Source organism: Podarcis filfolensis, assembly GCF_964270895.1.
Source record: "Podarcis filfolensis genome assembly, chromosome: Z".
Taxonomy (NCBI): domain Eukaryota; kingdom Metazoa; phylum Chordata; class Lepidosauria; order Squamata; family Lacertidae; genus Podarcis; species Podarcis filfolensis.
This window is the reverse complement of record NC_139617.1, coordinates 17,475,554-17,490,133: the sequence shown is the minus strand read 5'-3', so window position 1 is coordinate 17,490,133 and position 14,580 is coordinate 17,475,554. Positions and strand designations below refer to the sequence as shown.

General features: G+C 42.1%; 1 protein-coding gene across 1 annotated transcript in view; it reads right to left on the bottom strand.

The window, feature by feature from the left end:
• The window catches only part of CENPI (centromere protein I), a 28,886-nt gene extending 16,345 nt beyond the window's left edge, over positions 1 to 12,541 (bottom strand). Inside the window, exons 1-8 of the mRNA XM_083595952.1 lie at positions 12,350 to 12,541; positions 11,898 to 12,043; positions 8,313 to 8,449; positions 8,022 to 8,140; positions 7,736 to 7,843; positions 5,642 to 5,690; positions 5,189 to 5,235; positions 389 to 475 (exon numbers count right to left, since the gene is read on the bottom strand). Of these exons, the coding sequence (XP_083452078.1) occupies positions 389 to 475; positions 5,189 to 5,235; positions 5,642 to 5,690; positions 7,736 to 7,843; positions 8,022 to 8,140; positions 8,313 to 8,449; positions 11,898 to 12,037 (687 nt within the window). The 5' untranslated portion in view covers positions 12,038 to 12,043; positions 12,350 to 12,541. The remainder of the gene's footprint in view (positions 1 to 388; positions 476 to 5,188; positions 5,236 to 5,641; positions 5,691 to 7,735; positions 7,844 to 8,021; positions 8,141 to 8,312; positions 8,450 to 11,897; positions 12,044 to 12,349) is intronic.
• Between the last annotated feature and the right edge of the window lie 2,039 nt (positions 12,542 to 14,580).

Below are 14,580 nucleotides of genomic sequence, written 5' to 3'. Positions count from 1 at the left end.
CTGGAATGGATTAATTCGTTTTGCATTACTTTCTATGGGAAAGTGTGCCTTGGTTTTGGAACGGACTTCTGGAACAGATTAAGTTTGAGAACCAAGGTACCACTGCACTTCAAAAGTAACTCATGAAGGATTTTTTATAACTATTACTGTCTGGTAGAAATTACAACAATCACATGACACCCTTGGCTTCACCTTCATTATTAATTTAATATTAAGCAGCGTAATATGCAAAGTTTAAGAATTCAGTTATGTGTACACCAGTTCCAATCTAACTGTTTCTTCCTCATCAATGAGTAGTTTAATAATTTGGCAACACTGAATTCAGATGCCTAGTCTCCCAGCGCAGATCTCACAGCACAGCACAGATCTCATTTGAAAGCATCCTCACCTTTGTTTTTGTAGGCAAAGTTACTGTTACCATTTCAGGAGCAAAGATCTTGTACTTCCATAGCAGAGTCTGCAGAGAAGCTGATGTCTGAAAAGAAATGAGTTCGATGTTGTTGCACCTGATAATGTTCCAACATAGTAGCTGAGAAACTATGAAACCCACTGGATCAGTGCTTTTTTTCTGGCGGTGGCGGGGACGGACGGACGGGGGACGGCGACGCATACCGCTAAACATTTTGTGAATCTGAGTTTGGCCTCATTGAGGGGCAGTATTTCAATATGAGCAGGGTAATGAAAGTGCCCCTAAACAAATTCCCTTTTAGAAAAAAAAAGCACTGCACTGCACTAGACATAGCAAATCTCTAGCCATTACCCTATAAATAGGAGATGGAGGGCTATACTAATGCCAAGCAAATGCTGTTGTGACAGATAGCAAGCCAGACCAGAATATGGTGATGCAGTCCCTCAGAATTCCACCAGAATTCTCTCTGATTAGCTACCACCACAACAGCCAGCCAGAGGGGCAAGTGTGGAGCAGCACTTTGGGAGGGAGAATAAAAGGAGGGGGTTTCTGAATGAGTTCTTAGATAGGGATAGCGAAGGGAAAGAGCAGGAGGATAGGGTTTAGTTTGAGAGATAGGAGTTGATTTGAGATGAGAGATAGGGATTAGGATAGGGTTTGTCTGAGAGAATTGATTCTGATTTGAGTTGAACATCAGCTCTGAGGAGACTATCTATAGCAAGAGGAAGGAGCCTCAGTTTAGATAGGAAGACTGGGTTGAGTGTCTGGCGAAGGTATACAGACAGGATTTAACTGGAGGGCTGAGTCTGAGGCGGGAGAGGTAGAAGCTGTGGGAATACAGGCTACCTGGGTCTCATTCCTGCCAGGACGGGAGAGTTCTTCTAGGTAAAGAAGACTCCCAAACCAGTAACAAGGGGTGAGGTGATCCTCTGGGTTTGGTATACTAATCAGAATACCTCAGGAATCAGATTGTTGAAAAAGTGGGTAACTGATGAAAAGTGCACCTTGCTCATGAACCAAATTAATTAATAAACTATGAAGGAAGTTGTGCTGCGTTAAAAGCATTAACCTGAAACATCTGTCATAACTAAGTAAAATGAGAGAGAAGTAACAGAAACTGAACAACTGATTTCTGAGTAACTGAAGTTTCAGAAAAGATGTGCATATACTGTGTCTAAACAAGTAGACTTATATCTGAAGATGGGCCATCTCCCGTCTCAACTTTCTTTCACCAAACCCTTTTTCTGGAAATAAAACTTTTTTTGTTTGATCAACTCCTGCCTGAGACTCCCTGAGCTTTTCCTTTACACAGTTCTGGTGAGAAATATAAGCACAGAAGAAACCTTCAGAGGAACAAAAGTAGGAAATAAAGCATATACTGTGTTGGCCTGAATATAAGCCTCACTTTTTTTCCAAATTCCGACCATGAAGTTAAAGTGCGGCTTAAATTTGCGACCTTACAAAAATGGGCTTTTACAATATTGCTGCTGAAACAGACATATGGTAAAACGGAACAAAAAAAATGTTTTACTGCCGATTTGCGAGCTTGAGATGGTTCATTTGCCATTTATGGGTATGAGTGCCTGTGGAATTGTAGCAATTGAATAGGGATTTGCGATTTTAGTGATTGTACGGTAACTTTTGCAGGCTTGCAAGATCAAAGGCTTAAATTGGCTCGGAGTTACAATTCTACCAACCGCAGCAATTTTCAGCCTGTAACCCAATTTTAAGGGAGTGGTTTATATATGGGTATTGTCTCCCCTCCCACCAATTTTAAAGGTGTGGCTTATTGGTGGGTGCAGCTTATATTTGGACCAATATGGTAAATTGAAAACATTTGCGGATGACCTTGTGATAACGGTTGAAGATCCTATAAACTTATTACCAAAAGTATTAGAAAAAATACTGGAATTTGGAGAAGTATCAGGTTTTTAACTGAATAAAAATAAGACTAAGCTTTTAGTGAAGCTTTTAGTGAAGAACATTTCAGAGTAAGGTAAAAAGGAGATACAGCAGAAGACAGAGATAAATATATAAAATAAAGTTAAATATTTGGGAATATGATTGACAGCCAAGAATATTAGTATATTTAAAGACAACTATGAAAAACTATGGAAAGAAATAAAAAGGAACATAGAAATTTGGGGAAGGATGAGTTTGTCATTGTTAGGTGGAATTTCAGTGATCAAAATGAACGCATTGCCAAAAATGTTGTTTTTATTTCAGTCAATCCTGGTGGCAAGCAATGTGAGCTGCTTCAAAGAATGGCAAAAAGACATTTCAAGATTTATCTGGATAGGGGGAAAACCAAGAATTAAACATAAATTATTAACAGATGTTAGAGGAGATTTCTCTCTACTGGATTTAAGATTATATTATGAAGCATCTTGCATCTGCTTGATCCGGGATTGGATAAATTTAACAAATGCTGATTTATTAGATTTGGCAATAGATTTGGTTGGCATGCATATTTATGGTATGCCTTACCATAAGGCAAAAGTTCATAAAAGTTTTTATACTCACATAATAAGAAACTCAAAGTTTGGGAGAAATACAAAGATTTATTAGAACAGAAAACACCATGCTAGCTTTCCCCATTAGAAGTAATAGCTTTGAAAAAAGTGAGTATGAGGATAAATTGGCTGACATATAGAGAGCTATTAACAGAAACAGATAACCAACTAAAATTAAAAGGTTTTGAAGGGGTAAGAGGAAAAAGGAGTAGACTGGGTACAATATTTGCAATTAAATAAAAAAATTTAAAATGATAAAAAGAAAGCATTTAGTTATGAAGTGTCAAGATTTCCGAGAGAAATAATAGAAGGTAGTACAAAATGGCTGAAAAAACCACACAATTGGGGATGCTGGGGACAGTGGATTGGGTATATCCTCTCATGTGACCTCAGGAAAGAGCAAAGACTTGTGGGAGGCAGGCTGGCACTTCCTCAGTTTTTCAGATTCACCAAGCAGCAATGTTCGCCAAAGTACCAGAAACAAAACAACCTGCCTCCCTTCCTGGCTCATAAATCAATAAAAATAGAAGCAAGTGTCAAAATTGAAAAATTTATCTGAAGAAGCAGGAGAGCCAGGAAAAACATTCTGAGTCAGGCAGGAGAAAAAACTGAGGAAGTGCCAGCCTGCCTCCCACAAGTCTTTGCTCCTGCCTGAGGTCATGTGAGAGGATATACCCCATGAAATAAATTGTACAATCTGCTCTTATAGAATTGGTGGGAAACCAAAGAGGAACAGGTCAAATGTGTTACAATAAAATGGGCGAAAGATGTGGGACATAATATACTAATGATGGATTGGGAAAGGTCTTGGAAGTCATATATGAAATTTACTGCATGTACTTTACTGAAAGAGAACAACATGAAAATGATGTATTGGTGGTATTTAACCCCGGTTAAATTAGCAAAAACGTATGTAGAACAAGTTCTAATAAGTGCTGGAAATCTAAAGAAACAGAGGGTACGTTTTATCATATGATGTGGGAATATAGGAAGGTTGAAAACTTTTGGGAAATGATTTGTAATGAAATGGGGGAAAAATGTTTAGAGTAACCTTTTTTAAAAAAACCAGAAGCCTTTTTATTAGGTACTCTAGGAGTGGAGATTCCAAAAGAACAGAAAAAAATGTTTACATATGCCACGATGGCTGCCCAGATACTGTTAGCCCAAAGATGGAAAGAGGAAGCAGTCCGACCAAAGAAGATTGGCAAACAAGTTAATGGACCACACTTAAATGGCAAAACTAACTGGAAATGAAGATGACAATAAATGTTAAAAAGAATGGGAAATGTTTATCATATATTTACAAAAGTATTGTAAACAGGTTAATACATTGGCAGGATTTTAAGAACACTTGTAATTATAGAAATAGTATAGGAAATTTGAAGTGGAAAAAATAATTTGGAGTAGAAATGATATGCAGTTGAAAAGGAAATTTAAGGAACCAGGGGAGGGAAGTCATGGGATTCGGAGAATCTCATTTTATGCATTTGATATTGCTTTTATGTATATTTTTCTTTGTTTGTGGTTGTTGTTTGTTTTTTATTTTTGTTGAAAATCTAATAAAAATATTATATAAAAAAAGTTTTCCTTCACATAAGACTGTGGTAAATTGTAGAAATTCATTTAATTGGCATACCATGCAGTGGATGCACTATAGTTAATTAGGGGCAGTTAGTGGAGTGAGGCGGCTACAGCTGCTGTAGAAACAAACAATCCAAAGAGATGAAAAGCTAAGAAAAGAATCTCTTCCATCTCTTTTGTTCATTTATGCTGTACACAGTGGTACCTTGGGATGCGAATGGGATCCATTCTGGAGCCCCGTTTGCATCCCGAAGCAAACGTAACCCGTGTCCGCACATCTGTGCGGGTCACGTTTCGGTGCTTCTGCGCATGATGTCATTTTGACGGTCTGTGCAGGCGCACGGAGAAACCCAAAAATGCCTAACCCGAAGCGTATTCATCCCGAGGTATGACTGTATACCTTTTGCTTAGAGAGCAAAGGACAAAGGTTGCATGCCCTCTCAGATGAGCTCAGCATTAGACCTACACCATCAGCAGGTTATAAAGAATAGTAGATGCTACTATTTGCAGCTTTGCTTTACGTCTTAGAATGCAAGATAATGCACCATTTAAATTACATCAGATATTTGTCAGCTATCCAAATATTAAGCTTTCATGCCACACTGGAGTTCCTATAAAGATTAGATTCCAATTTTTTTTAAAAAAAGTTTTGTCTTGCTTCAGCTTTCATATCTCAAGTGCTTACCATGCTGCCTTGTAAATTTAGAAGTTTCCTCACATGGAAAGGTTTCACTAGGGAGAAGAAAACAAAACTCAATACTTATTCGAAAAAGTTATGTTCTGCCTTTCACATATTCTTCTTCTTCTTCGGCGATCACTCGTAGCCGAGTAACATTGTCTTCCATAAACACGGTTTTAACAATGAGTCCGTACTCAAGGCAGCTATAGGTAAAACAGCAAGGGGATCTTTATTCCAAGTAAAGCAGCATATCAGATCTAGAAACAAGATAGGTCATACTCTCTTGCACAAAATCAGCCAGTTTGAATAAAAGGGCTGAGCACACTTTTGGAGGGTGGTAAATCCATAAAGTGGGTCCCCAAGAATGGGTGGTGGGGATGGCATGCCTCCTGTGACAAATGACAAAAAGCTTATGATGCAATCACATAACATGTACCATGAATCTAATTAAGATCTCACCACTCTCCATTCTGGTCAGCAAACACAGCACATGACAGGCAAAGGGGAGCTACAGTAAGAAAGAAAATATATTACACAAAAGCAGTTAACAGGTAAATTCAGTTCTTTCCATCTCAACACAATCCTGAAAAGCAGATGGCATTTAATTCAGCAAGTATTTTAGTGTCCAAGTGACAATGAGTTCTAAATTACTAGCCTCCTTATAGACAGTATTTAACTGCCAAATGTTTACTTAGAAGTCTCACTTTATTCATTGGAACCATTCTGTGCACAGCAGGGTCGGGGTGGGGTTTACCAAGAGCAGTCTCACTATTGCAGCTGGATGCTAGAATGCAGTGGGGAGGGCCTGGCATGAAATTCCTTGTTGCCTATGGATACCAGGCAAGAGCTTAAATAGAAGACAGATTTAACTATTTGGCCTCTGCATCAGGCTTCTTGTGAAAATGAAATGCTTTTAGAAAAACCATCACTCAAGTTGGTATCACTGAAGCAAGATGGCATTTCGATCTGCTGCTCCTTCCTTCCCTGGAAGCAAAAATAGCCTAGCTTGGAATCAGTCACATCCAGAACCTACTACAGTGGTGCCCCGCAAGACGAATGCCTCGCAAAACGAAAAACGCGCAAGACGAAAGGGTTTTTCGGTTTTTGCGTTGCTTCGCAAGACGATTTTCCCTATGGGCTTGCTTCGCAAGACGAAAACGTCTTGCAAGTTTGTTTCGTTTTCTCCTAAAGCCGCTTGAAGAGGTGCAGTTGCGACAGACCGTGCTTCGCAAGACGAAAAACATCGCAAGACGAAAAGACTCGCGGAACAAATTAATTTCGTCTTGCGAGGCACCACTGTATTCTCCTGATGCTGGACACAGTCAGGGCATTTGATTGTTTAAACTGGCAAGATCGCTTTACAATTCTGTGTTCTTTAGGCATTAGTACATCCTGGGTTGATCCACTTTTTAATTTATACTATGGGTCAGTGAACTAATTTTTGCTGAATGGGGAACACTCTCTGATATTTCTCATTGGCTGGGGCACAAAGCAGAGCTGCTCACTGCCACCCCTGCTTTTTGCCATGGCTATGGAACCCCTAACTAGAATTGTATTTGTCGTCTCAGACCATACAGTTAAATATACTACAAGCTATGTAATGTCTCTGACTGTTTAGTATGTATGTAATGTTCTGTCTTCCCTTAAATGTAGGCGCAATTATCTAAACTTTAAATCATTTAGGTGCTGGTATTGTTATTTACATTTGGTGGGAGGGTGGGTATATTCGTATCCAATTAGTTCTAAAGTGGGATAAAGTCAAATAATGCATTGTTATCATTGTATCAGAGATGATAAATATGTCTAATGCATGACTTTATATGTATGTTTGTTTTCATACGTGAAATGAATCAAAATTAAATACAGGCAAGCCCCTTTTTGTGTATGTTCAAAGAATTTGCAACCCATTTTTTGGACCTGGAAGAGGGAGAAGCGGGGCCAGGACATAATGGATTTATGCATGCTCCGCCAACGTGCACGAAAACCCGGAACACAATCCAGGGTTGCCTGTACCAAAAAAAAAAAGAAAAGAAAAGAAAAGAAAGATTGGTGCAATGAATTTAATGGATCCATGTTAGTCATGCCAATTTCAATGGGTCTGAGTATGACTAACATTGGATATAGCCTATTACAGTCATACCTTGGAAGCAGAATGCCTAGGGAGTCTAACATTCTGGATCCCAAACGCCGCAAATACGGCAGTGAGTGTTCTGGTTTTCGAATGTTCTTTGGAAGCCAAACGTCCACCGCAGCTTCCAATTGTGTGCAGGAAGCTCGTGTAGCTAATCGGAAGCCGTACCTTGGTTGTCAAACATTTTCAGAAGTCGAACGGGCTTCCAGAACGGATTCTATTCGATAACCAAGGTATGACTGTCTATTTTATTGTTGTGTTCAGAATTCAGTATTTAGTAATGTTCAGGTTTTTTTAAAGGCCCCACTTTTTACATTGTGTCCTGTTGTGTGGTCAGAAAGTACTCTTTATTGTTTGATTTTGGTTACTGTCAGAGAACAAAAGCTAGTTCCTTCAAAATAACACATTCATTTTTATCTTACCAATTTGTCATATCGTAAGAAGCTGAAGAAGAAACCATAGAGAGCATTAATATTTTCCTTCCGATCAATGAAGTCAAACATTACAATTAGCCATTTTAGAACGAGCACCTATAGGGAGAAGATAGATATCAGTAAGTGAAAGCAAGACCAAGATAACAAACCCCTTCTGGAATATGTTCAGGAATTGTACAACATCTAGTTTAATAATCACCAGGATAAATAAGTCAGACTGGCAAAAATATCATTCTTCAGAACCAAGACATCATTACCATGCTTTCCAAGTTACCTGAATGTCACTAGAACACTTGCGAGCACAAAGCCAAGACACAGCTGAAATCACAGAATCCTCTGTTATTACGGAAATGGGAATCAGATTCTTCAGTAGCCTAGTGCTTATCACTGTACCTGCAAGACATTGAAATACACTGCTTAACATTCTTAACATCTTCACTATTGATAATTTGTCACAAGTTAGAAGCAGCACAGGTTCTTGTTAAGGGAGAAGGCATGGCAATGCAGCTACTTTGACATACTTTACTGCCAAGGGGAAAGAGAGAGAAAATTTTTTTTTCTTTACCAAGCTTGCCACTGAGTGTGATGTTCAGCAAGTTATGAATTTCTTCTGGTGCCAAGCCTCTCTCTTGTGCAATCTTTTCCACAGTCTTCAAAGGACCCTGCAAAGCTCTATTCTTTTTTGAGGCACTACCTTTAATTAGAAAAAAGTCAAAGTGTGAGTAAAATACATTCTAAAAACCATTCTCATGCATGATGGCCTTTCAAATGGCTTGCTTTACCATCAATTGGCAAGGTAGCCCCATTGAGATGCCATGGAATTTGTAAAACTATGGAATTCTTGTTTAATTTGCCATCTGCTTTCTTGCTCTTTGGTTTGGTGTAGAGGTAGGTAGAGGCAAGTCTAAAGCTTTATTGAAATTCATCAGCCCCAGCCAGCATTGCCAATGGGCAGGATGATGATGATGATAATAATAATAATAATTTTTTATTTATACCCCGCCCTCCCCAGCCAAGGCCGGGCTCAGAGCGGCTTACAAGCAATAATAAAAACAAGATGAATGATTACAACTTAAAAACAAAAATAAAATACAACATTAAAATAATGGAACATTAAAATATTAAAATGTAGCCTCATCGCAGGAGGAGAAGGAAAAGAAAAAAGAAAGAGAGGGAGGGAGGGAATCAAATTGGCTCCAAGCCAAAGGCCAGGCAGAACAACTCTGTCTTACAGGCCCTGCGGAAAGAAATCAGATCCTGCAGGGCCCTGGTCTCATGAGGCAGAGTGTTCCACCAGACCGGAGCCAGAGTTGAAAAGGCCCTGGCTCTGGTTGAAGCCAATCTAACTTCCTTAGGGCCTGGGACCACTAGGGTGTTGTTATTTATGGACCTTGAGGCTCTCCGTGGGGCATACCAGGAGAGGCGGTCCCGTAGGTACGAGGGTCCTAGGCCGTGAAGGGCTTTAAAGGTCAAAAGCAGCACCTTAAATCTGACCCTGTACTCCACCGGGAGCCAGTGCAGCTTGAAAAGCACTGGGTGAATATGCTCCCATGGCAGAGACCCCGTGAGGAGCCTCGCTGCAGCATTCTGTACCCGCTGGAGTTTCTGGGACAGCTTCAAGGGCAGCCCCGCGTAGAGCGAATTACAGTAGTCAAGCCTGGAGATGACCGCCGCATGGATCACTGTGGCCAGGTCGGGGTGGGAAAGGTAAGGGACCAACTGCTTGATGCGGCGAAGGTGGAAAAATGTCGCCTTGGCTGTTGCTGTAACTTGCGCCTCCATGGAAAGGGAGGCGTCAAGGATTACACCCAAACTCTTAACGGAAGGCAATGGCACTAATTGGGCCCCCGCAAGAGAAGGGAGTTGGTCCCTCATCCCCATGCCATCCCGACCTAGCCATAGGACCTCTGTCTTCGAAGGATTTAGTTTCAATCGGCTCCCACGAAACCATCCAGCCACAGCTTCCAAGCCTCTGGTCAGTGTGTTCGGGGCCAAGTCGGTGTGGCCATCCATCAGCAGATAGAGCTAAGTGTCATCAGCATATTGGTGACAGCCCAGCCCAAAGCTCCAGATAATCTGGGCAAGGGGGCGCATAAAGATGTTAAAAAGCATCGGGGAGAGAATTGCGCCCTGCGGCACTCCACACACCAAGGAGTGGCGCGACGACATTTCCCTCCCTAGTGCCACCCTCTGTCCCCGACCAGAGATAAAAGAGCACAACCAGTTACGGGCTATGCCCTGTATCCCCATGTCTGCGAGGTGGTGGTCCAAAAGATCATGATCGACCATGTCAAAGGCTGCTGACAAATCTAAAAGGATCAGCAGTCCTGACCCGCCTCGATCCAGTTGTCTACGGAGATCATCTGTTAGGGCAACTAGAGCCGTCTCCGTCCCAAAACCAGGACGGAAACCGGACTGAAATGGATCTAAGGCCGATGTTTCCTCCAGAAACCTACCAAGCTGTTCAGCAACCGCTCTCTCAATTACTTTACCCAGGTATGGAAGATTTGAAACTGGGCGGTAATTGGATAGGCCTAAGGGATCTAATGAAGTTTTCTTTAAGAGTGGACACACCACTGCTTCCTTCAGTTCCCCTGGGAATGTCCCCGTGTCAAGGGACAAATTGATAATTTCAACCAGGGGGTCCGCGCAACATCTGGACACTCCCTAATCAGCCAAGACGGGCACGGATCAAGGAGGCAGGTGGTGGGCCTACCAACTTGGAGGAATCTATCCACATCAGTAGGGAGTATCCGATCGAAATGGTCCAACACTGGACCTGAAGTCAGTCGAGGGGCCTCCAGTTCAGTCACTGTATCTAAATTGGCAGGGAGGTCACGGCGGAGCAACAGGACTTTCTCCGCAAAAAAGCTCGCGAATGCCTCACAGCTGTGGGTTGAATTTGTGCTTAAATTTGGTTGTCCTCCTAAGGACGTTATTGACCTAATTATTCTAAAAAGTTGTGCCGGGCGAGAGCTAGCGGATGCAATGGAAGCTGCAAAGTAAGATTTCTTAGCAGCTTTCATAGCCATCTCATAGGCTTTCATAAGCGTCCTATAAGATGTTCTTGAGGCTCCGTCACGAGTCCGTCGCCATACTCGCTCTAGCCATCTGAGATCCCGCTTCATTTTCCGGAGCTCCTCAGTAAACCAAGGTGCCCGGTGATGAGAATGGTAGTTAAGCAACGTCTGGAGGGCCAGAAGTTCCCCTAACCTGTTTGTTGATTAGTGTGCTAAGATCTGTGCACAAGCCCAATTCAGCTCAAGATACTTAATAAGGGGTTGCTTTAAACAAAACATTAGACTTCATACACTATTATGCTCCAATATACAAAACAGCCACTTCTCTATGGAAAGCTAAAGAAAATACAAACTTTGGTGTTTGCAGATGGCTGTAAAGGTTGCTGAAAGGTTTCTATTTCACTAGTTGGAAACAGCTTCTAGGCTATGCAGGGCCAAGGTTGATTTGTAACTGTTACTGTCTGCCTGCTTGCCATCATGCATATTTGTGAACCATTTCTGCCAAAATATATACATCTGCAATAGTTTCTGCTCACAAGGAAGCAGACCCTGCAAGAGTACACACTCCAAGAAGTCCACATGAATAGAAACTAGACTAACCTGCTTGAGGGAATAAATGTGGGTTTTGCTCCCACTGATATGTTGTACTCTTAATAAGCACATCTTCCTACAAGTGTTATGTTCCCTGTCACATAAGAGCATGAAGCAACATTGCCAATGGTTTTGGTCAGGGTAAGTAGAAGCATGTTGAAATCTGCAGATGGCACCTAGTTCAGAGGCAGTAAATCAGAAAGAGGGGCAGTCCTCAAACAGCTGAAGAGAATGGGATAAACTTCAATTGAGCATCCAAGTATTAAAATCCTTATGGTAAGGACCTTACCCAACCCTAGTTACATGTAAACACAATTTTAAAGTATGGCTTGTTGAGCTAAAATATGAATAAAAATATACATTCCAAAGCACAACATATTGGAAACAATGCAGTACAGTACTAACACTCAGATATGCACCAGCTTGATTCCCAGTTCGTGATCCAGCAAGAAACAAACATACAAGAGCAGATTTACATGAATTTCTCTTTTTTTGCTGGATTGGGGCATAAGCATTAAACCCTATCTTTGTTCTTACTTTTATTCAAACAGTTCAAGGCTTCTTCAATGGAAAGTTGGTCATCTTCTATCTCTTTAGGCTTTGTGACACTTCTGGTTTGTTTACTACCAGTAGCTGGCAAAGGATGCTCTGGCGCCTCAGAATTCCTGAGTCTCTTCATTTTTTTCTTATTCCAGGAAAGAAACACAAGACAAGGTCAACTTTTTTTTGTTGTTTTCTTTTGTTAGTATTTTCCTGTCCTCCAATGATCAAGTTTGGTGCAGAAAAGGAATGGAGAGCTACCTTCTAAAAAAACAAAACAAAGGCGCCTTAGGCACATCAATGAACCCAATAACAACAACAGGGCAATAGCAATGTGACGGAACCAGTGTCTCAGCGATGCCCCCCCCCCAAGTCTTCTTTGGAAGAGTTCACAAAATATTATACAGATATTACCTCTCGAGCCATTTTCCAGTTTTCGAGGCCCACCTACCTTTTGCTCCTTCCCCAGCTCGCACCGTCAAAACCAGCGCCGTCAAAAAACTCCCTCCTCAGAAGCCGCCCTTCAGTTCAAAAAATATTTCCCTGCGCAGGCGCAATTCGCGATCGGGGGCGGGGCCGTTGGAAGAAGGAAGGAAGTGGGTGCGCTCGGGAGAAAAGGCTCGGGTTTCCCTTTGGCTGCGTCACTTCCCACCGTTGGCACGAGCGGAGCTGGTCTCAGTATGAGCATGCGCGAACTGCTCGCGCCCCCCCCCTTCAGACGAAAAACGTAGAGGGAGCGGGGGGATGATATCACCGCAGGCTCCCGAAGAGTAAGCGGGGAACGGAACTGGAGAGCTGCGCATGCTCACAAATGAAAGGGAATGGTGGGGGAAAAAATGGGCGGGCTTTTGGTTCAGAGCGGGAGGGGTTCGTTTTACAGTCTCTCCGTCAGGCGGGAGGAAACCTTGTTTTTTCTGTCATTGTACTCGCTGTCATTTTTTTCTTTTTCGGTCGTTATTTCACGAATAAATCAAGCAGTTTGCATCATAATAAAATTCAGAAGAATAATCCCATGTGTAAATAAGGCCCTCGCGTAGTTCCACAGAACGCAAGTCAAGGCATACGAAGTGCTTTTGAACATTGAAAATCCCTAAATAAATGCTTTTAACTACTATCGTTTTAAAAACGAAACTGATTAGTAACAGTTTTGGGAATTAAAAAATGTTTCGCTCTTGGGGCGCTTAAGCTCTGTTCTGGGTTGAAAACCCAATGAGACCACTGGGCCATCTAGTTCTGTATTGTCTGCCATAGCCAACAGCTGTTGTCCAGCATTTCAGAGAGCAGGTTTTCGGAGCTCAGTTTCCCATGAATGGATTTTAAACTGCTGCTTTTTGCATAATGTGCCTCTACCGGTGGGCCATTCATAAGCCATTTCCTGTATAGGGTTCTATATCCCATGTAGTCCTGGTTCCTCTAGTAGTTCAATTCAGTTCATTCTGCAACTGTGCAAGTTAGACCACATCTGCTTTATACAGTCAAAGCACCATCATGCCACCTTAAATTATAACAAATTGCGTCTTTGTATTCAATCCCTTCAGTACTTTGGACAGCAGTCTCTCAGGACTCATCCACAGTTACCTTGTGCCCCATGCTTCCTAGGCACAGGTCCGTGCTTTAAAGGCACTGTGCCCGAGTGTTTTGTTTTGTTGTCCCAGTGCTTTCTAATTTTGACTAATTTTCAGCATCCCTTTCCAAGGCAAATTTATTTAAGGAGTCCTCTGGCGCTGTGGGTTAAACCACAAAGCCTAGGACTTGCCGATCAGAAGGTCAGCGGTTCGAATCCCCGTGCTGGGGTGAGCTCCTGTTGTTCAGTCCCAGCTCCTGCCAACCTAGCAGTTCAAAAGCACATCAAAGTGCAAGTAGATTAATAGGTACCGCTCCAGCGGGAAGGTAAATGGCGTTTCTGTGCGCTGCTCTGGTTCACCAGAAGCGGCTTAGTCATGCTGGTCACATGACCCGGAAGCTGTACGCCGGATCCCTCGGCCAATAAAGCGAGATGAGCGCCGCAACCCCAGAGTCGGCCACGACTGGACCTAATGGTCAGGGGTCCCTTTACCTTTACTGTGCATGCCAAAGGCTTGTTGCTGGGACAATAGGAGGCTGCCTTATAGTGAGTCACACTATGGCTCCATCTAGCTCAGTGTTGTCTACAATGGATGGCAAAAACTTTCCAGGGTTTCAGACAGAGGACATTCTAGCTGGAGATACAACAGATTGAACTTGAGACCTTCTGCATGTAAGCAGGTGCTTTACCACTAATCTATGGCCCTTCTCCCATTGCTTCTGCCCTGAATGAACTGCAAGCCTGTCCTACAGTTCTCCCAAAACCCTTTTGTGGCTATACTCTGCAGGAGGTAATTGGTAGTAGTAGTCGAGCTATCTGAAAAAGTGACTGAAAAAGTCAAGATCCCCATAAGCTTTAAACCCCAGAGATTCTAACAAAATAGTTCAAAATCAACTGGTCTAGAGTAATCATTTCTTTAATTCTTTAATGTTACCATCTGGACATACACGAGCTGTATTCTTCATTGACCTGGGTTTGTTGCCATATTAAGTCTTTAGGTACAGTGCTGTGGGAAGGTCCTGGCTCACAAGCTTGCTGTGAATGCATATTCCATATTTTCCCCATCCAGCAGTGAAAGGAAGGAAATGTGGACCATGTCTCTCAAGCTTAGCCCATCC